Genomic DNA, 23183 nt, shown 5'->3' with positions numbered 1-23183 from the left:
ATGTCATCTGCTGCAGTTCCGGACCTCTGGGAATCTGTGACCTTCTTGCGCTCCCTAAGATAATTGCTCCTCAGGCCACCAATTTTAGCTTTTAAATAGGGGATGTTTGCTGTGGGGACCACCGGCTTCACCAACTCCAGCAGTTTCTCCAGCGCTGCCTGCCTCTTCTGTTTGTGGTTATAATGGGGTGTCTCACTTGCCACAGACAGGGCAGCTCCCTGTACTTGTCTATGAACAGGGGCAGGAAATTGTGGTCGTTGAACCCATCCATTTTCTCTGCAAGACACAACACAAGACAAACCCTAATGTCAGGCCAAACTCTCCTAATCTTGTTACAATATAGGCTTCCATTTCAAAGCAGTATAGGCGCAAGTTTAGATCTTACCTTCGTTATCACGATTGGCGTCTCCGATGCTCCTCCCTCCGCTCACAGATCGTACGTAATACGCACGTGTGTTACGCTTTATACACACTGCGCATGCGTATAACTCCGCCCGCCACTGACGTTCTTTCTAGTCTATTCCCCGCCCCTTTTCGTTCGGCGCAGTGGGGGAAGAGCACATGGCGGATAGACAGCAGGTGCGTGCTAATTGTAGCAACGAGGAGGAGGAGGAGGAGGAAAGGCCGGAGCCTGAAACGTCCCGATCCAGAAGGAGATTTAAGGACTCAAATATGTCCTTTGGGGAGATGTTGGAAATGGTGGACATCCTGAAGAACTCCGACTATGATGGAAAGTATGGGCCTTACCCCAACCCCAATGTCCGAAAGGCCAAGATCATGGCGAAAGTGGTCAGGAGTCTGCACCGGAATTTCGGGGTACGACGATCGAAAGATCAGCTCAGGAAGCGGTGGTCGGACCTGAAATTACGAGAACATGAGCAGTACAGAAAGATCCGGAGAGTGCTGCAAAAAAGTAAGTAGTTGTGCTGTGTTCCTATTCTTTTTGTGTTTATTACGTTCGTGCTGCTTCATGTGCTTTTAGGAACTGTTGTACAGTTTAAAATGGCAACTTTCATGTTCATGGGCACATTATTCGTTCGGATCCAACATTTTTCGTTCCAACTATAAAATACCATTGTTTAGCCCATATGCATTTGGCCACCATTTTGACGCCCTATACTTGTCTTCAAAGAATTGGGTTGTGTAGATGGCTTTGTTACTAGAATGAAATGCAAACTAGATTGTGTGTAAGGAGAGGACACTGAGCAGCTGTTTTCACATCTGGACGCTGGAGCACTAGTGTGGGACACAAGAACACCATTTTTATTAGGGGGGCCACACAGGTGCTCCAGTGTATACTATAGGAGGGTCTCCATCTGTGAAGCTTGTACTAAACAGGTAAAGTATTGCATGTTGACAAAGGACACTAAAAATGCTACATCTTGGAACTCTGCTAAAATTGACAATTGTACCCCACTTCCAAGCAATGTTTCCTATTTATAGTTCTGACATTAAATATCTGTGTGCTAATTATACTATTTTTGGTTTACATAGGGGAGAAAAGACTCGGAAGACACCCCTTATCCGAGGAGACCAGAGCCCCCCCCCCTCTGGAAGAAGGGGAAATCCCCCCAACACAAGCTGAGCAGGAGGAAGAAGACGTGGTGGAACTAGTCACCACAACTGGTAGGTGTCTGCAACCACAGGCTCAGATAAGAGATGGATGGCGGCATATTTTTTTAGACCTAATTTTTTTTGGGGTTCCTCTCTTTTTAGGTGATCGTGAGGTTGTGGATCCAGATCCTTTCACATCCGAAAGTGCCCAGATCCTGATCGGGGAGATCATGGGGTGTAATTTACAATTGGAAATCATCAAGCAAAACATCAATGATGTTATTCCAAAATATAAAAACATCATTGATGTTTTGGGGCGAGTTTAAAACCCCTCCAAATCACTTTCTTCTTTTGTGTGCTACAATGTGCTAAATGTTTTTGTGATTTTTCCCAAAGCCAAATTTGGAGGATGCACACAGTGTGTCAACATGTGCTATCTGCCATCACGGGAGATTAATGGACGCGTTTTGGGGGTACAACCCCTTCCTCAATTATAAAGTAGCTAAGAGGAAGGGCTTGCTCCCCCAAAACACATCCCTTGATCCCCCGTGATGGCAGCTAGCACATGTTGACATTGTGAAATTTGTGTGCATCTTCCAAATTTGGCTTTTCCAGGGGTGATTTCCCCCCATCTGAACGCTATATCAAACACAGTTCCTAAATACTCATGTCTGATATTGCCTTCAAGTTCGACCAAATGTGACGTTTGTAAGTTCAAGATTTGTGTCTTTTCTTGTTGGTTTTACACATGCCTGTTTTCTATAAAATGGACATTTTGATTTTGGATAATGCCACCACAAAAATTGTTATACAACAAACATGTTGGTTTGTTTGAAAAACATTTGGTAAATGCACACGTGATTGTGCAGGTATTAAAAAGATTTTTAATCAAGAATGTGTGGATTATTGTCTCAACGCTACAACACTTTTGGGGTGATGTAATTGTTGTTTTCTGAGAAAATGTGGGTTATTTCCTAAGGGCAAATCCTCTTGGCACTACAAGTGCAGTTTCAGTGCAGTTGCAAGTGCACTTGTAGTGAAATGTGTTTTTGCATTTAGGAAATAACAGCCAACAGTGCTTTGTCTAAGGTTACACAATCACGCCATTTTCTGCACTCAACACATTTCTGTCGGGGTCAGCTAAAACAAACACAAGCAGTAAATGTCCACAAAGAATTTTTTTGTTTTTTTTATTATAAAAAGGCTTCACAGATTGTTTGGCATATTGATAGCCCCCCCTACCCGCAAAGAACTCCAGGTAGCGTAACCAGACATCACGGGCACTCAGGGAGGGCAAGCCAGGACGGCCACTTTCAAGCGCCGTCAGTGTGGTTTGATGTATGATTCCGGCCTCAGGCCCAACTGAGCCAGCATAGTTGGCCGAATGTTTCCTTAAAAAGTTATGGAGAACACAGCACGCAAGTATAATATGGTTCAGTTTATACTCCGCCATATGGATGGGTGTCATAAATAGGCGGAACCGGCTGGCCAGGATTCCAAATGTGTTCTCCACCACTCTTCGGGCTCTGGCCAGCCGGTAATTAAAAACCCTCTGTTCCGGGGTGAGGGTCCTCATTGGGAATGGCCGCATCAGGTGGTCCCCCAGCGCAAATGCTTCATCAGCAACGAACACAAATGGGAGTCCTTCAACATTTTCCTCTGGAGCTGGCAAGTCCAAGCTGCCATTCTGGAGACGCCTGTAGAACTCCGTCTAGGTGATGACTCCACCATCGGACATCCGGCCATTCTTCCCCACATCCAAATACAAGAAGTCGTAATTAGCCGACACCACCGCCAACATCACTATACTATTGAACCCCTTGTAATTATAATAGTACGACCCCGAGTTGGGTGGTGGGATGATGTGGACGTGTTTCCCATCAATTGCCCCTCCGCAGTTAGGAAAGTCCCACCGCTGGGCAAAGTGGGAGGCCACAGTCTGCCATTCCTGTGGCGTGGAAGGAAACTGTTGAGGAAAAAACAATAAACATTACTATTTTTACTCTGAAACATGGCAAGCAGATTAGACACAAACATTATGGGGCAACCTCCAGATAGCATTTATTAAGGGGAAATTAACAACGCCAAAGTATAAGGTACACCTATCATATTCCCCCCCCCCTCTCATGGGCCATTTGTAACATTATAGGGGGTGTGTGGAAATCTTGGACAGGTAACCCTCTTCACTTCATTGAGAGATGAATGCCTAAATAATGGGTATTACTTGGAACAGACCCTCCTTAGTTACACTATTGGCAGCCCACTGGACAGGTAAGAAGTGTCATAATACAAAGATATAAATACACACTGTACACATTTGAGGACATTTGGACATTCTGCTATTACCTATCAAGATAATAATAGGATACAAAAACTTTAAACAGTACCATTGGAAAGTATACAGGCAGGCCCTTGCACTACATGCTTTCAGGAATTCATCCATAAATCTGACCAGTAAAGAGATGGGTATAGTGTGTATGGGTTTGGCAAAGTCAGCAGATAGATGATTGAGGATAGAGAATTGGGATCAGCTGACTTAGCAGTTGGGGGAGGGAGGGTTACTAAAAATGATTTGGGGACACCACAAAAAAAAGCCTCTGACACTCTGCCTGAATTTAAAGCTAAAATAACATTTCCAAACATTTTAGGGGGTGTTTGGGGTAAAGCACTACTATTGAGCTGATAAAATACATTGTTAAGTGACTACATGAGGTGAATATAGGGCAGGAGACACCATGCTGGGGAGGTTAGTGAAGGGCAAATATGTATGAAGGACCTAAAATAATAATTACATAAAAATCCAGCATGCATGAGGACAAAGGGGACATTCACAGCATATTACAATCATGGTAATTAGGGAATGAGGAAAGAAATACAATACATTATCAAACATTCAATACAATAAAATGTGATATTAAAGGATTGAGCTGATAAAATACATTGTTAAGCGACTACATGAGGTGAATATAGGGCAGGAGACACCATGCTGGGGAGGTTAGTGAAGGGCAAATATGTATGAAGGACCTAAAATAATAATTACATAAAAATCCAGCATGCATGAGGACAAAGGGGACATTCACAGCATATTGCAATCATGGTAATTAGGGAATGAGGAAAGAAATACAATACATTATCAAACATTCAATACAATAAAATGTGATATTAAAGGATAAAAATCTTACCTTCATATACTCATTCTGCAGGACCTGGATGATGGCAGAACAGGTCTCTGGGATGATGATACCCAGAGCCTGGGGGGAGATGCCTGTCGAGAACTTCAAGTCCTGCAGACTTCTCCCTGTCGCCAAATACTGCAGGGTAGCGACCAACCTCTGCTCCGGAGTGATGGCTTGCCTCATGCAGGTATCCTGCCTGCTAATATAGGGGGTCAGCGAAGCCAACAAACGGTGAAACACGGGGTCCGTCATCCTGAGAAAGTTCCTGAAATCATCAGGTTTATTCTCACGGATCTCACGGAGCAAAGGCATATGAGAGAACTGGTCACGCTGAAGCAACCAATTCTTGGTCCATGAACTCCTCCCCACCCTGTTCATGGACTGGACTTATGTCAAGGTCAGGACCCCAACACCAAGCCCCCGCACAGCACGAACTCTACGAGGAGTACGCATACGAAACATGGCTAGAAAACGGTCGGCTGCTCAGAACGAAGTAACAGAAGTCACTGAAGAACAGCAAGGCCTGTGAAGAGCGACCTGAAAAACAGCAACGAGCGGGCAAGATCGCACAGAAAACTCCGATACGAACTGACTGCACGCACTGAAGAGCAGATACAAACCCACAAGCACAAACTGAACGGCAGAAAACGATCTGAAAGCCACGAGTCTGAAAAAGCGCGAATCGTCTCTCACCAAACTTTTACTAACACGAGATTAGCAAAAGGAGCCCAAAGGGTGCCGCGCTTGGTTCTGAACCGGCCTTTTCTAGTCTCGTCGTACGTGGTGTACGTGACCGCGTGGTTGGCGATCGGAAATTCCGACAACTTTGTGCGACCGTGTGTAGACAAAACAAGTTTGAGCCAACACCCGTCGGAAAAAATCCTAGGATTTTGTTGTCGGAATGTCCGAACAAAGTCCGACCGTGTGTACGCCCTATTAGTGTAGTGAGACCTCTGAACAGTGTTCAGCTAAAGCTACAAGTTAGTGTAGTGCGTCCTCCTCACAGTGTTCAGCTAAAACTACAAGTTAGTGTAGTGCGACCTCTACACAGTGTTCAGCCTAAGCTACAAGTTAGTGTAGTGCGTCCTCCTCACAGTGCTCAGCAAAAGCTACAAGTTAGTTTAGTGTGACCTCTGCACAGTGTTCAGCTAAAGCTACAGGTTAGGGTAGTGCGTCCTCCTCACAGTGTTCAGCTAAAACTACAAGTTAGTGTAGTGCACAGTGTTCAGCTAAAGCTACAAGTTAGGGTAGTGCGTCCTCCTCACAGTGTTCAGCTAAAGCTACAAGTTAGTTTAGTGTGACCTCTGCACAGTGTTCAGCTAAAGCTACAAGTTAGGGTAGTGCGTCCTCCTCACAGTGTTCAGATAAAACTACAAGTTATTGTAGTGCAACCTCTGCACAGTGTTCAGCTAAAGCTACAAGTTAGTGTAGTGCGTCCTCCTCACAGTGTTCAGATAAAACTACAAGTTATTGTAGTGCAACCTCTGCACAGTGTTCAGCTAAAGCTACAAGTTAGTGTAGTGCGTCCTCCTCACAGTGTTCAGCTAAAACTACAAGTTAGTGTAGTGAGACCTCTGCACAGTGTTCAGCTAAAGCTACAAGTTAGTGTAGTGCGTCCTCCTCACAGTGTTCAGCTAAAACTACAAGTTAGTGTAGTGCAACCTCTGCACAGTGTTCAGCTAAAGCTACAAGTTAGTGTAGTGCGTCCTCCTCACAGTGCTCAGCAAAAGCTACAACTTAGTTTAGTGTGACCTCTGCACAGTGTTCAGCTATAGCTACAAGTTAGGGTAGTGCGTCCTCCTCACAGTGTTCAGCTAAAACTACAAGTTATTGTAGTGCGACCTCTGCACAGTGTTCAGCTAAAACTACAAGTTAGTGTAGTGAGACCTCTGAACAGTGTTCAGCTAAAGCTACAAGTTAGTGTAGTGCGTCCTCCTCACAGTGTTCAGATAAAACTACAAGTTAGTGTAGTGCGACCTCTGCACAGTGTTCAGCTAAAGCTACAAGTTAGTGTAGTGCGTCCTCCTCACAGTGCTCAGCAAAAGCTACAAGTTAGTTTAGTGTGACCTCTGCACAGTGTTCAGCTAAAGCTACAAGTTAGGGTAGTGCGTCCTCCTCACAGTGTTCAGCCGAAACTACAAGTTAGTGTAGTGCGACCTCTGCACAGTGTTCAGCTAAAGCTACAAGTTAGTGCGACCTCTGCACAGTGTTCAGCTAAAGCTACAAGCTGGTGTAGTGTGTCCTCCTCACAGTGTTCAGCGAAAACTACAAGTTAGTGTAGTGCGACCTCTGCACAGTGTTCAGCTAAAGCTACAAGTTAGTGCAGTGCGTCCTCCTCACAGTGTTCAGCTAAAACTACAAGTTAGTGTAGTGTGACCTCTGCACAGTGTTCAGCTAAAGCTACAAGTTAGTGTAGTGTGTCCTCCTCACAGTGTTCAGCTAAACCTACAAGTTATTTTTTTGCGAGCTCTGCACAGTGTTCACCTAAAGCTACCTGTAGAAGGTTGGTGGTGTTTTCCTGATCCTTTCACTACCGCAAGAAGCTACAAGTTAGTGTAGTGCGAGCTTTGCTCCAGTGATGAGGAGGGAGGGGATGATGAGGTCACTGACTCAACGTGGGTGCCTGATAGGAGAGAGGAGGAGGAGGAGACACATCACCAACGAGGCAGGATACCCTCCAGGGGCCAGCCTAAGGGCAGCACACTGACTGCATCACACCCCAAAGCTCCGCATGTGCAGGGCGCTGCAGTCTCTGCGCGTTATTCAAAAAAGTTCTTTGGTGTGGGCCTTTTTTGAGACGAGTGCATCAGATCGCACCACTGCTATTTGCACCATATGTCTCAAGCGTATCTCGCGTGGCCAAAACATCTCCCGCTTGGGCACCACATGCTTGACCAGACATATGTTGAACTGCCATGCAGTTCGTTGGCAAGCGTATCTAAAAGTCCCACACCAAAGAACAAAGAGGACCTCTCCTTGCTCCTCATCAGCTGAGATCTCCAACCCCACTATACCTGCAGTCCTCTCTGAGACCTGCACTGGAATAAAGGTGTAGAATTAGGTGTGTCACAGCCAAGTACTTGTGGGCAATCTGCTTTCGGTACACCGACGTCAGATTGTACCAGGCACATTTCCCTGCCCCAGCTGCTGCACCGCCTAAAGAAGAAGTTCGCTCCCAGCCATCCACATGCCCAGTGGTTGAATGCTAGCTTGGCCAAATTGCTAGCACTTCAACTGCTGCCTTTTCAGTTGGTAGACTCTGCCCCCTTCCGTGAGTTTGTGGAATGTGCGGTTCCTCAGTGGCAGGTACCCAAACTTTTTCTCACGGAAGGCGATTCCGGCTCTCTACCGGCATGTGGAAGGCAATGTCCATGCCTCGCTGGACAGGGCAGTCAGCGGTAAGGTGCATATTACCGCTGACTCATGGTCCAGCAGGCATGGACAGGGACGTTACCTAAGTTTCACGGCGCATTGGGTGACTCTGCTGGCAGCTGGGAAGGATGCAGGACAAGGTGCAGTAGTGTTGGAGGTTATTCCGCCACCACGCCTCCAAAATGCCACTACTAATGATTGTGACACACCTCTCTCCTCCACCCCCTCCTCTTCTTCTTCCTCCATGGCCTCTTCCTGTGCTTTGTCCTCGGAACCAGTGGTGCTCCGTAGGCGTTCAAGGGGCTACGCAAGTAGCAGGCCAAAAGATGCCATGCGGTGCTTGAGCTGGTGTGCTTGGGGGACAGGGGCCACTCTGGGGCAGAGATTCTGTCAGCTCTGCAGGGGCAGGTTCAGAGGTGGTTGACGCCACGCCAACTTAAGGCAGGAATGGTGGTTTGCGACAATGGCACCAACCTCCTGTCGGCCCTCCGACAGGGACAAATGACCCATGTGCCCATGTTTGGCTCACGTCCTTAACTTGGTGGTACAGCGGTTCTTGGGCAGGTACCCGGGCTTACAGGATGTTCTGAGGCAGGCCAGGAAAGTCTGTGTGCATTTCCGCCGGTCATATAATGCCAGTGCTCGGCTGGCGGACCTCCAAATGGAGTTTAACCTGCCCAAGAACCGCCTAATCTGTGACATGCCCACCAGGTGGAACTCAATGTTGGCCATGCTGCAGCGGCTGCACACGCAGCAGAGGGCCATCAATGAGTACCTGTGCGACTATGGCACCAGGACAGGGTCAGGGGAGCTTGTTTTTTTTTCCCCACGCCAGTGGGCCATGATCAGGGATGCATGCACTGTCCTGTCACCATTTGAGGAGGCCATGAGGATGTTGAGCAGTGACAGTGCATGCATCAGTGACACTGTCCCCCTTGTCCACCTGTTGGAGCACACGCTGCATGGAATAATGGACAGGGCACTTGAGGCAGAACAGAGGCAGGAAGAGGAGGACTTCCTTAGCTCTCAAGGCCCCCCTTTATCCAGACAGTGTTCCTGCGTGCCCGCCGATCACACAGTAAGAGGACGAGGAGGAGGATTGTGTCAGTATGGAGGTGGAGCCTGACACTCAGCATCAGCAGCAGTCTTTAAGGGATCAGTCCCAAGAAACACATGGACTTGTACGTGGCTGGGAGGAGGTGGCTGCAGACCATGTCGTCCTTAGTGACCCAGAGGACTCCGGACCGAATGCCTCAGCAAACCTACGCTCCATGGCCTCCCTGATCCTGCAAAGCCTGCGTAAGGATCCTCGTATTCGTGGTATCAAGGAGAAGGACCAATACTGGCTGGCAACCCTCCTTGATCCACGTTACAAGGGTAAGGTTGCGGACCTTATCTTGCCGTCGCAGAGGATGAAACATCTTCAGGAGGCCTTGCAGAAAGGTCTGTGCAACGCGTTCCCAGAGACTGGGAGGTTACAAACTCCTGTTTCTGGACAACGTGTTGCTGAGGCTTCGGTCAGTCAAAGAAGGAGCGGTGGAGAAGGTGGCCGTCTGACCGATGCGTTCAGACAATTTTTTAGTCCGCAGCCCCAAGGTATGATCGGTTCCAGCAACCATCGCCAGCGTCTGTTTTACATGGTGCAGGAATACCTAGGGGCAAGATCTGACTTGGACACCTTTCCCACCGAAAATCCTCTGGGTTACTGGGTCTTGAGGATGGATCACTGGCCAGAGCTTGCACAGTATGCAATTGAGCTACTGGCCTGTCCTGCATCCAGCGTTCTTTCGGAACGCACATTCAGTGCTGCTGGAGGCTTTGTAACCGATCACAGGGTGCGTCTGTCCACCGACTCGGTCGATCGACTGACCTTCATAAAAATGAATCAGTCTTGGATCACCACCAGCTACCAAGCACCTGATGCTGATGTAACCAAATAATTTTTTTTTAAATCTCAGATCCCTTCAAAGACTGTCTATGCTGATGCTGAGTGACTATCCTGAGTAATTATCCTCTTCCTCCTCAATGATCACGCTGATAGCTTGTAAGAACATTTTTGGTTCTGGGCGCCATCACCAGTGCCTAAGGCCCAATTTTCAGCCCCTGTTTAACAGGGGTGTGTAATTACAATTTTTGATGCAATACTTTGCAGCAGGGCTCGTTCCTGTGTTCCAACTAGAGTTTCTGCGAGGGGTTGCAGTGTTGTGGCACCAGCACCAGTGCCTAAGGCCCAATTTTTCAGCCCCTGTTCAACAGGGGCATGTAATTACAATTCTTGATCTAATATTTCACAGCAGGGCCCGTTTCTGCGCCCACCAAGAGTGAGTGAGGACTTACAGTGTTGTGGCACCAGCACCACCACCACCACCAAAGGCCCAATTTTTCTGCCCCTGTTCAACAGGGGCATGTAATTACAATTCTTGATGCTCCGCCTCTTCATACACACTCAGAGATCCGCCTCTTCATACACACACTCAGAGCTCCACCTCTTCATACAGGCTCAGAGCTCCGCCTCTTCATACACATTCAGGGCTCCACCTCTTCATACACACTCAGAGCTCCGCCTCTTCATACACACTCAGAGCTCTGCCTCTTCATACACACTCAGGGCTCCGCCTCTTCATACATACTCAGAGCTTCGCCTCTTCATGCACACTCAGAGCTCCGCCTCTTCATACACACTCAGAGCTCTGCCTCTTCAAACACACTCAGAGCTCCGCCTCTTCATACACACTCAGAGCTCCGCCTCTTCATACACACTAAGGGCTCCACCTCTTCATACACACTCAGAGCTCCGCCTCTTCATACACACTCAGAGCTCCGCCTCTTCATACACTCTCAGGGCTCCGCCTCTTCATACACACTCAGAGCTCCGCCTCTTCATACACACTCAGGGCTCCGCCTCTTCATACACTCTCAGGGCTCCGTCTCTTAATATGCACACAGGGAGGCGAGAAAGGGGAAGGATATACAGCAGCAGTCTGGTATAAGTTATTTTTGTAGGTATTTGAGTTGTTACCAGGGGCCTTGCTAGGTCTACAAAGATCTGGGGCTAGAGCCCATAGCACAGTAGTAAAGAAAGTCATACGCTTGGGCATACACATGTATATATAGTAATATACGGCGTGTGTATATATCCTCAGAGAGACCCCTACTTACATCAGGGTCCCCAGAGAGCCCCCCTTACATCAAGGTCCCCAGAGAGCCCCCCCTTACATCAGGGTCCCCCGAGCCTCCTCCTTACATCAGAGTCCCCAGAGAGCCTCCCCCTTGCATCAGGGTTCCCAGAGAGCCCCCTTTACATTAGGGTCCCCAGAGAGCCTTCCCCTTAAAATCAGGGTCCCCAGAGAGCCTCCCCCTTAAAATCAGGGTCCCCAGAGTGCCTCCCCCTTGCATCAGGGTCCCCAGAGAGCCCCCCTACTTACATCAGGGTCCCCAAAGAGCCTCCCCTCCCCTTGGGGACCCCTGCAGAGACTCAGGGCTCTGGGCCCCAGATTCGGGGCTTTAGCCCCAAAGCCACCCCCTAGCGACGCCACTGGTTTTTATACATAGCGCAGGTTTTATTCTATTTATATTGGTGACATAATTGCCCAAATCTGGGGATCAGGAGCCATTTCCACCCTTTACTCTCGGCTGGGGTTCTTTGTATCCATATAACAGATGTTCTACATGACTAAATCTGCCATCAATTTTACTGCAAAATCAAAGGGGCCAAAATGTCTCCCCCCCCGAGCAGTAATATATTTCTATCCCCCTTGGTGGGAGTGGAGATGACCCATCTATAAGGATATACAGGACATACACACACAGCACAAGGCCGTGTTCACGCTACGAGATATTTCTCTGGGCTGCAGTTCCTCTGAGCTCCACAAGATGGTGATCTCACCTCTACCCAGACAGGAAGTCTCTATGGAATAAAGACAGGAAGTGATGTTAGGTACTGATAGACATTCCATTTTATAGGACTTAGAGAGAAGACACTGAAGGAGTTGGCGACAGAGGAGACATTGCTGAATCTGAGGAGGTAATATGTAGATTAACCCCTTCAGGGAGATCAGTTGATGATTAATATATTTTGCTTCCAAAGCTGGCCATACATGGTTCAGTTTTATCGTTCATCCAGCGGGATGAGAGGAAAAGCTGAACTGATCCCCCCATCCACACATTGGAGGGGGATGGGGGAATCCTCCCCGCTGCACTATTGTATTCTGACAATGGGGGGCGCTCCTCCGCTCTCAGAATACACAGATCAGTGATGAAGCTATTGGCTCGAGTGACTTTTATACGGCAGTGATCACACATGGATGGAAATGTGACCGATCCCTGCTGAACCAGCTGAATTTCCATGTCTCTATGGTCACCATAAGTGACTTCCTCCCCTCCCCCTCATCTCCTTCATTATGTAAGTCATGCTGAGATCATCTCCCATTGGCTGAGCAATATTCTCATTTGTCTCTGAGCTCCTTCTTGCTATTCCTCGTCCTGCCTGTTGTTTCCTTGGATTGATTTTCTGTGTAGTGACCCCGGCTTCATCTCTTGGATGCGCTCGTCTGTTGCTTGTCCTGACCTTTATCCTGATTCTTGGATCTCCTCCTCATCTCTCCTCCATATCCTCTTACACAGCTTTTCTCCACACCTGCAGTGATCCTAGGGGGTGGAAACTTGGCACCAGCACTCAGCAAAATCCATCCCCACCGTTAGGAGCTCTGGAGAAAATTGTCTGCTATTTACACTCCATTCCTCCGCACATCACCTGATCACATGAGAGCTTACTTTCACAGATTCCTGACAGATTTCTGTATGGTAAAGGTCAAAGTTCTCATTCCGTTTAGGAGAGGTAGGACGCACGGGAGCCTTATATAGAGGACCCATCAAATCTCTACATCCAAACGTCCCTCCATCCAAAGTCAATATGTCCTATGACAGTGATGGTGAACCTTGGCACTCCAGATGTTTTGGAACTACATTTCCCACGATGCTCATGCACTCTGCAGTGTAGCTGAGCATCATGGGAAATGTAGTTCCAAAACATCTGGGGTGCCAAGGTTCGCCATCACTGTCCTATGACATCACAATGACCCTTCACTGACCTCACATCTCCTCCTATCACTGTTCCTCCATCCAGAGTCTATATGTCCTATGACATCATACTGACCTCACATCTCCTCCTCCTCCTCCCAATGTCCCACCTTTTTTTTTTTTTTTCTGATGCTCTTAGGATGTGGGTGGACTTTTGGTATCCTCACTAGCAAAGTATGACGGTTTGTCCTGTGTTGTGCGCAATGACACCAGAATTGCTTACGTCAGGCTTTAACCTACAGAGTGGGAGGCCCTGTGTAGGTAAATTATACCTCAGTCTGATTAGGGGCTTTAATAAATAGACATGGACTATGGAAGGTCACATGACATCATTCTTATCTCTATTAATAAAACACACACCTGACAGGAGGGGTGAGGAGGATTCTGGGAATATCATTTGATTTTACTATTTGTGTTCAGATCTAGAGTTTTCCTCCTGTGAAGTCTGGAGATCATATGACCATCACATTGCCTCCACCTCCCTCCCTGATAGAATAGAGAAATACAAAGAAGATTCTAGAAGTCACCAGAGAGATTATGGAGGAGAGGTGAGCGGTGCTGGGAATTCTGGGACATTATCCAGTAACAGACAAAGGATGTGTCTGGATGGTGACTGTATCATTGTGTGTGTCAGGTTCCTATAAGGTGTCAGGATGTCACTGTCTATTTCTCCATGAAGGAGTGGGAGTATTTAGAAGGACACAAGGATCTCTACAAGGACATCATGATGGACAATCAGCCGCCCCTCACATCACCGGGTAAGAGGAGACTTTATTGTAAAGGAGAGAGCAGTACGGAGGCTCCACCTAGATCCCCCATCATCTGATAAACACATAGAAACAATGTATTCAGTCAGTGTGTGTGTTTCCTACAGATGGATCCAGTAATGGGAACCCACCAGAGAGATGTCCCCGTCCTCTGTATTCCCGGGATTCCACACAGGAAGGTCACACCATCCCTCACCATCATCAGGTAGATGAGGAACAATCACTGATAGTATCATTAGGATCTGTACATTATCTGCATTGTAATGCCCCATACACACGGTCAGATTTTCCATCGAAAAATGTGTGATAGGACCTTGTTGTCGGAAATTCCGACCGTGTGTGGACTCCATCACACATTTTCCATCGGAATTTCCGACACACAAAGTTTGAGAACTTGCTATAAAATTTTCCGACAACAAAATCCGTTTTACGATCGTGTGTACACAAATCCAACGCACAAAGTACCACACATGCTCAGAATAAATTAAATTAAGAGACGAAAGCTATTGGCTACTGCCCCGTTTATAGTCCCGACGTACGTGTTTTACGTCACCGCGTTCAGAACGATCGGATTTTCTGACAACTTCGTGTGACCGTGTGTATGCAAGACAAGTTTGAGCCAACATCCGTCGGGAAAAATCTATGGATTTTATTGTCGGAATGTCCGATTAATGTCCGACTGTGTGTACGGGGCATAACTCAAATAACCACTTGTTAGACCCAAGGTATGCAGAATACCATCTCTGAACACACGACACCGTGTGTTCGGGGCATTACAATTTATGTCATTTTTACTCTATAATCAGAGTGGAAACCTGAGAGGGTCTAAAATTGAAGTTAAAGAAGAGATAAAAGAGGAGAATGATGATGACTGGGTGATAGAGGAGTCAGAGTCTCTAAAAGTTCGCAAAAATCTGTACCAGGACAACATGGTGGAGTCATCCAACTACAGAAACCCGCCAGAGAGATGTCCCCGTCCTCTGTATTCCCGGGATTCCACACAGGAAGGTCACACCATCCCTCACCATCATCAGGTAGATGATTGATAGTTATGATTTATATACAGTATAGTTGTTACAATTATTGTTTTTATTATATATTCAGAGTGGAAACCTCGGGGATTATATTATTGTTGTTAAAGAAGAGTATAAAGAGGAGGATGAGGAGTATGGAGTGATGGAGGAGTTTTCAGAAGGACACAAGGATATGATGGAGCCACCTAATACCAGGAACCCATCAGAGAGATGTCCCCGTCCTCTGTATTCCCGGGATTCCACACAGGAAGGTGACACCACCCCTCACCATTACAAGGTTGGTGGGATGGAGTATCTAGAACATGGACTCATGGAGATGATATTTGGATTTTCTATGTGACCTTATAGTTTTCGGATTATATTTTCTCTCATTTTCTTGCTTTAGAGTGGAGATCCAATCGATATAGATTTTGGGGGTAAAGCAGAAGAAGAAGAGAGGTATGTGAGGGATGATCAGCAGTCTATGGAGGAGGATGGAATAACGGGGACATTTATAGAGAAGGACACTCCTACAGAGATCAGTACAGGTGGGTCATTAACACTAATTACATTCCTCCACCCATACTGCTCACTGATTGGTCCAGAGTAGGGCAAGGACTGGGTGATATCAGCCTGTAATCCCCTGGTCACTTTCCTGAGCTGTGTTCCCCGTCCTGTATTACTGTATTTCTCTCCGATAATCTTCCTTCTCTGTGCTGCAGACACTATTTATGTATCTAGACTGGATTTATGGAGATTCTGGGGTTCAAAATGTTGATTTTCACCATTGGTGTTACTAGACTTAGGCACCTAGGGTGTGTACTGTGAGTCTTCTGCCCCATACCTGGGTCTAGGAAGATCTCTGACAGAACAATTCTCCCAGAGTTACTTGTTCTGTTGTCTGCTGGCTGTTCCGGGTGGAGGGATATGTCTGTATAGTCTCAGACCCAAGTCACTGAGTGCAGTCTCAGGAGATGGGAGGCAGCGGTGTGGGACCTCTGCAGCTTGTCTCATGTAACATTTAATCTTCCACTGAATACCAATATTATGATTCCTGACCCTTACACTGTATAATTTATATTGTACGTTACATACTCCTGACCCCTGCACCATATACTTTATGTTGCATATTACATACTTCTAACCCCTACACTATATACTCTATGTTGTACATTACATAATTCTGAAACATATAGTCTTTACTTTTGTATTGTATATAATAAAGTGTACATTACATTCCTGACTTCTTTTGCACCCATTTCCTACCAGCTGGACATTTTATATCTGATGATATGATTGGAGCTCAGACTTTTACATGTATTCATTTAAAACTACTTGCGGCTATTAATGAATTGCCGGTCCGACAATACACATAAAAGTTCATGTGTATTCATGTGTAAATGGCATGGGAATTCCCCACAGGGGAACCCCGAACCAAAATTTAAAAAAAAAAATGACGTGGGGGGGTCCCCCTAAATTCCATACCAGGCCCTTCAGGTCTGGCATGGATATTAAGGGGAACCCCGGCCAAAATTAAAAAAAAAAAAACCCCCTTACCATTTCACACAGGGGGGAGGGCCGGGATCTGGGGGTCCCCTTGTTCAAGGGGGCTTCCAGTTTCCGATAAGCCCCCCGCCCGCAGACCCCACAACCACCGGGCAAGGGTTGTGGGGATGAGGCCCTTGTCCCCATCAACATGGGGACAAGGTGTTTTGGGGGGCTACCCCAAAGCACCCTCCCAATGTTGAGGGCATGTGGCCTGGTATAGTTCAGGAGGGGGGGCGCTCTCTCGTCCCCCCCCTCTTTTCCTGCGGCCTGCCAGGTTGCGTGCTTGGATAAGGGTCTGGTATAGATTTTGAGGGGGACCCCACATCATTTTTTTTTTTTTTTAATTTTGGTTCGGGGGTTCCCCTGTGGGGGAATTCCCATGCCGTTTTTATCAATTAACTTTTATGTGTATTGTCCGACCGGCAATTCATTAATAGCCGCGAGTAGTTTTAAATGACTTTTTCTCTTTTTAAATGTCATTTTGCTGTCAGACTGTTCTAAACACGGGAAACATGCGCCCCTTTACAGGCATACTATAGACACCCCCCCAGGTACGAAATTTAAAGGGATATTACACTTTTATTGTTTTACTTTAAGCATTATTAAAATCACTGCTCCCGAAAAAACGTCCGTTTCTAAAACTTTTTTTGCATTGATCCATGTCCCCTGGGGCAGGACCCAGGTCCCCAAACACTTTTTATGACAATACAATGAATATAAGCCTTTAAAATTAGCACTTTTGATTTCTCCCATAGACTTTTAAAGGGTGTTCCGCGGCATTCGAATGTGCCGCGAACACCCCAAATTGTTCACTGTTCGGCGAACAGCTGATGTTCGAGTCGAACATGAGTTCGACTCGAAGCTCATCCCTAGTCTTCAGGATCAGTCCAGTCTTCATCTTGGTTGTTCTCCCCCCATCCTAACTCTCTGACCTCTGGTGGGGCTCAGCCCCGCTGTTATTCATGACCAAATCATTTATCTATCTATATCATCTATTACACGCACACAAATATAGATAAAATGTGTGCGGCTGCAACTAGCAACAAAAGTCAAAATCCATATTTCTCTATTTACATTAAGGTCAGGTAATATAACTGAGCCAGCACAGAGTTCCCCCTTACATCAGAGTCTGCAGGATTCCTCCTTACAATGCAAGGGGACCTTTGCTGTAAAGGGAAATGCTGCAGACTTTCTTGTAAATGTTAACTATGATGTAAGGGGGGCTCTGGTGATCAGAGATCACCTTATACTAGAGTGCCCCTTTACATCAGGGTCTGCAGAGTGCCAACAGGAACTATGATGTGGCGGGGGGGGGGCTCTGGTGACCACATGCCATCTTCCACAGAGTTGATGCACCAAGGTAAGGGGGGTCAAAAGTGACCCCCCTCAGACTGGCCTTGCAGCGCTGTCACTGACCTTGTTCAGTGTGCAGGGCTCAGTCAGAGGGTGCTCTCTGGTCTCCAGCTTGGTGGCTCTGGTTTCATCCTATACTCTCCTCACCCCCCCCCCCCCCCCCAGAGACTACATACATGATACAAGACATGGAGAGAGACTGTGTGGACATAATACAAGAGATGGTCAGAGACTGTGCAGACATGATACAGGAGACGGTCAAAGCCTGTGCAGACATGATACAGGAGACGGTCAAAGCCTGTGCAGACATGATACAGGAGACGGTCAGAGACTGTGCAGACATGATACAGGAGATGGTCAGAGACTGTGCAGACATGATACAGGAGATGGTCAGAGACTGTGCAGACATGACTCTCCCACTGTACTTATACTCGCCTTTCCTTCATATGTGGGTAAGTAGAGGGTCCTTTGCCCTGCAGAAACTCTTAACGTGAGCTGGAGCTTGCACATTTTTTTTTCATCACTGTGGCAAGTAAATGGTGTGGTGGGGGGGTCCAAACTGTTCATAACTCTCCATGACCACATACTGTAGCTAATAGATGAGAGAGCAGTAAGTTGAAGTGCCCACCCCATATCCACACTTCAGGTGTGTCCTAATACAGATTGAGTCTGCCCCCAGCACACACTATACAGCTCCCATAGACAATGCTGTACAGAGCCACTATGATAATGAGCAGCAATGGCACAGCTCACCTGTGTCCAGTCCTAGGCACACCACCCCCATCATCTCTGGCCTCCTCCCGACATCTTCATTCTCCTCTGAGCACTCGCCGCATACACAGTACGGGGAGCCAGGCACACGTGGTGGGTGAGGAGGAAGATGTCGGCAGCGCCCTCATTGGATACAGGGCTGCAAAGCTCTGTTGTAATGTAATCTCTGATTGGCAGAATGTGTGGTGGGCGGGGCACTGTGTTTAAGCAGCCGTACACAGTGAGTGAAAGGGGAGCTCAGGAGAAGGCAGCTCTTGTTAGGAAATGCGGCCCCAGCGTCCCCTACAGCCAGTCTGGCCTGGGGACACTGACCAGGGAACATTCCCTTCCACTCCCACACATGGTGGTCAAATTAGGTGGCTGTGAGGCCACTGTAAGTGTGGGCCTTAGACGACCGCCTAATTAGAGAGCTCCCTCTGTAAATAAGGAAGTGCAGGACTTCTTGTGTTGGGAAGATGGCAATGAGTTAAAGAGGGGGTGGGGACACTCGTCCTATAATTCCCTCATCACTGTCACTCCTATAAAAGACAGTTCTCATTGTTTCCTCACTCTCTGACTAAGGTCCATGAATAAAGAAATGAACTGGAAGGAGATCAGAGGACCCATTTACTAGTTACCTTGAGGGTGGAATTATAAGATCCTCAGAGACAAAGCTGCCTGATGTGGGCGGAGTCCTGGTTTAGGGGAACCAATCTGCTCATGTCTAGTAATAATCTTTTTATTTCTATTTTAGTAGATGGACGGGAGATGAGGAAAACCTCAGAGGATTGTCTCACTTTGTCTCCAGACTGTAAAGTAGAAGATGAGGACATCACACAGTATAGTCCAGGAGAAAACCCGACTACCTCAAATGTCCATCTGGCACCACACAGTGTAGATGGACCATCGTATTCCTCTTATCCTGAGGAACCTCAGACTGTGAGGGACGGAGCCGTCCTTCCAACAGAGAAGAGGTTTTCCTGTACTGAGTGTGGGAAGTGTTTTAGTTCTAAATTCAATCTTAATGTTCATAAAAGATCTCACACAGGAGAGAAGCCATATTGCTGTCCTGAGTGTGGGAAATGTTTTGCACAAAAGTCACATCTTGCCACACATCAAAGACTTCACACGGGGGAAAAACCGTATTCCTGCTCTGAGTGCGGGAAATGTTTTTCGGACAAGTCCTTTTATCACACACATCAAAGGCTGCACAAAGGTGAGAAGCCATATTCCTGTCCTGAGTGCGGGAAATGTTTTGTATTAAAATCAAAACTTGTCACACATCAGAGATTGCACACAGGGGAGAAGCCGTATTCCTGTCCTGAGTGTGGGAAATGTTTTTCAGATAAGTCCAATCTTTACAAACATAAGAAATCTCACACAGGGGATAAGCCATATTCCTGTCCTGAGTGTGGGAAATGTTTTTCACAGAAGTCTGATCTTTACAGACATCAGAGATTGCACGCAGGGGAGAAGCCACTTTCCTGTCCTGAGTGAGGGAATTGTTCCTCACTGAAGTCCTGTCTTCCTGTACACCAGGGACCCCCAACAACCCTTGAGTTGTATTAGTGCCTTGAGTGCGGGAAATGTCTTCTATATGAATGTTGCTGGACATCACAGGTCTCATGTGGGGAAGAAGCGCACCCTGATATACACCTCAGATATACTCCATGGCTGATCTTCATCATGTAAGAAACAGTTCATAAGGAGATCAGAGATCACCAAAGACATGGATGAAGTGTTGTACGGTGTTGGCCATTGATAGCAGTAGAAAAATAAAAATGGAGTCATTACCTTTCATTGGCTGAGTACATTTTGTGGTGTAAGATTTCACAAACACTTAGAGGTCTATTTCAAAAGAAAGATAGTTTAACAATTATGACCAGTATTCACCCAGCTGTGATGAATATTGGCCGTATTTTATTTCATACAGTGATGATGAGAAGTATCTCAGGAATTAGTTCCATCTAGTAGCTGAAGACATTATTTTTCATTTTAATCATTAGAAACTATTGGTCCAGCTCAGCAAATAGAATAATAGCATTTTTTTTTTTACCCCCATTCACAGAACACGGCCTATCACTGTGTGCATTGCTATGCAAATCTTTTATGAATAGTGGACCCATAAGTGTCAGGAAATATTTATTTAACCGCTTGTCACCTGCCCCCCTGTACATCTACTGAGGACAGGTGGTACAGCCAGGCTAGATAACATTCCTGTACATCACTTAAGGCGCACTAGCGCTCCCCCATGACTGCTTTGTCCGGTGGACAGTGATTATGGTTCTTGGTACCCAGTCACTGTGAGCACCAGTCATAGTGATCACATGATATAATATTCAAAGAAAAAGGGGTTCCCCTAAGTGGATTTTTCCGGCACTTGCACAACAGTTGTATGAAGTGGAAGAGTACAAACTCATGTAAAGAATAAAACAATATTTGTATTTATTTAAAGATTCTCATGTATTAAAAACCTTGTAAACATTACAAACAACGAAAACATATTGTATGGTGAACACAATTCAGTAGAATTTTTTTGTCTGTTTCTATTAGACAATGACACTTGTAAGATGGGACTCTTTTCAAGCCCAACGCGTTTCGGAGTACATTATATTTCAGTCCTTCTTCAGAGGCATAACTGAAAAGAGGAATTCATCTGTTGTGTTATCTTTGATTTCTTTGGAGCAAATAGTAAAAACCATAAGGAAAAGCAAGAGATGCTTACGAGTAGAATGGCAGTTGGGTATAATTTACAGGTGCGAAATGCTGTTCTCTGGATACTCTACCTCTGTACAGTAGTTCCCCGCATGGGGGTATATAACATTTCACCTACCCTGCCCCTCCCGGATACGTGCCGGCCAAAGCGGTGTACTGGAGCAAAGAAGGACAATCCTTAGATCAGGAAATATTTGTGATTAGCCAGCCACACATCCCAGCATCTGGCAGGTACGACGCCTTTATTATTATTTTTTTCTAACCACTTGCCGACCAGCCGCAGCGGTTATACTGCAGCAGGTCGGCTCTATTGCGTGAAACACCGTAGCTGTACGACGCTTCGTGCAAAAGATACAGTGGGCTCGCGCACGGCGCCAGAGTCCCACGCCGATGCGTGTGGCCGGCGGCCGCAATGTCCACCGGCCAACCCGCGATCGGTCCACAGAGAGCCAGAACGGGGATCTGTCAATGTAAGCAAACAGATCTCCATTCTGTCAGGGGAGTTCAGAGTGATCGTCTGTTCCTAGCCATCAGAAACAGCAATCTCTCTGACCTCCCAGTCAGTCCCCTCCCCCCCACAGTTAGAAACCCTTCCCAGGGAACACATTCTACCCCTTTATCGCCTCTTAGTGTTAATCCCTTCACTGCCAGTGTCATTTATACAGTAATCAGTGCATTTTTATAGCTCTGATCACTGTATAAATGTCACTGGTCCAAAAAAAGTGTCTGATCTGTCCGCCGCAATGTCGCAGTCCCGCAAATAATTGCTGATCACCGCCATTACTAGTAAAAAAAAAAAATAACAATAAAAATGCCATAAATCTATTCCCTGTTTTGTAGACGCTATAACTTTTGCGCAAACCAATCAATATACGTTTATCGTGTTTTTACCAAAAATATATAGAAGAATACACATTGGCCTAAACTGATGAAGAAATTTGTTTTTTTTTTTAATTTTTTTTTTTTTGGATATTTATTATAGAAAAAAGTAAAAAATATTGTTTGGCTTTTTTTTCAAAATTGTCGGTATTTTTTTTGTTTATAGCGCAAAAAATAAAAACCGCAGAGGTGATCAAATACCACCAAAAGAAATCTCTATTTGTGGGGGGAAAAAAGGACGTCAATTTTGTTTGAGTACAACATAGCACGACTGCGCAATTGTCAGTTAAAGCGATGCAGTGCCGTATCGCAAAAAATGGCCTGGTCATTAAGGGAGTAAATACTTCTGGTTCTTAAGTGGTTAATATAATGTTACCAGTCAGTGTCCTTGATCACCACCACACCCGTTTATATGATGACGCTGTACTGCACTGGTGACAGTATGCAAAAAAAATTGTGTAAAAAAAAATAAATTAATAAAATTTTCCAAAAAATTGTGACAAAGAATTACAACATATAAAAAATGTCCATGTCTCTTACTAAATACCTCAGCCTGTCTTCTTTCCATAAAGGGGTAATTTGGGGGGTATTTGTACTGTCCTGGCATTTTAGGGTCTGGAGAAATGAGATTGGTCGTCAGTACATCAGGATTGATCAATTTTTAGATATATACCATACAGTAGTTTGTAGATTGTATAGCTTTCCTACTTTTTTTTGCAAAACTTTCAATCTTTTATTTATTTAGAAAAAACACCCAGTTGTGATAAAAAAAACACCAAAAGAAAGCTCTATTTATGTGAAAAAAATATATAAATTTAATTTGGGTACAGTGTTGCATGACCGCACAATTGCCAGTTAAAATAGTGCTGTGGCGCATAGTTAAAAAATGGCCTGGTCATGAAGGGGTAAAATCTTCCAGAGGTCATATGGGGTTGGGAAGTATGTAGCAGCTAAATGAATAGTCCTCCTAGTATTGT

The 23183-nt window shown here is 46.0% G+C and overlaps 2 protein-coding genes across 2 annotated transcripts in view; both read left to right on the top strand.

The window, feature by feature from the left end:
* LOC141121918 (uncharacterized) overlaps positions 1 to 21943 on the top strand; it is a 274854-nt gene extending 252911 nt beyond the window's left edge. The window contains exons 23-29 of the mRNA XM_073611667.1: positions 13604 to 13729; positions 13816 to 13939; positions 14056 to 14153; positions 14755 to 14982; positions 15053 to 15259; positions 15368 to 15509; positions 19367 to 21943. Of these exons, the coding sequence (XP_073467768.1) occupies positions 13604 to 13729; positions 13816 to 13939; positions 14056 to 14153; positions 14755 to 14982; positions 15053 to 15259; positions 15368 to 15509; positions 19367 to 20109 (1668 nt within the window). The 3' untranslated portion in view covers positions 20110 to 21943. The remainder of the gene's footprint in view (positions 1 to 13603; positions 13730 to 13815; positions 13940 to 14055; positions 14154 to 14754; positions 14983 to 15052; positions 15260 to 15367; positions 15510 to 19366) is intronic.
* The window catches only part of LOC141121921 (uncharacterized), a 186083-nt gene that overhangs the window by 66258 nt on the left and 96642 nt on the right, over positions 1 to 23183 (top strand). The window lies entirely within an intron of this gene.

The sequence above is a fragment of the Aquarana catesbeiana genome, unplaced genomic scaffold (assembly GCF_042186555.1).
Source record: "Aquarana catesbeiana isolate 2022-GZ unplaced genomic scaffold, ASM4218655v1 unanchor234, whole genome shotgun sequence".
Classification (NCBI taxonomy): domain Eukaryota; kingdom Metazoa; phylum Chordata; class Amphibia; order Anura; family Ranidae; genus Aquarana; species Aquarana catesbeiana.
Note: the sequence above shows the minus strand (reverse complement) of the source record. Positions and strands in the feature narration are given on the sequence as shown.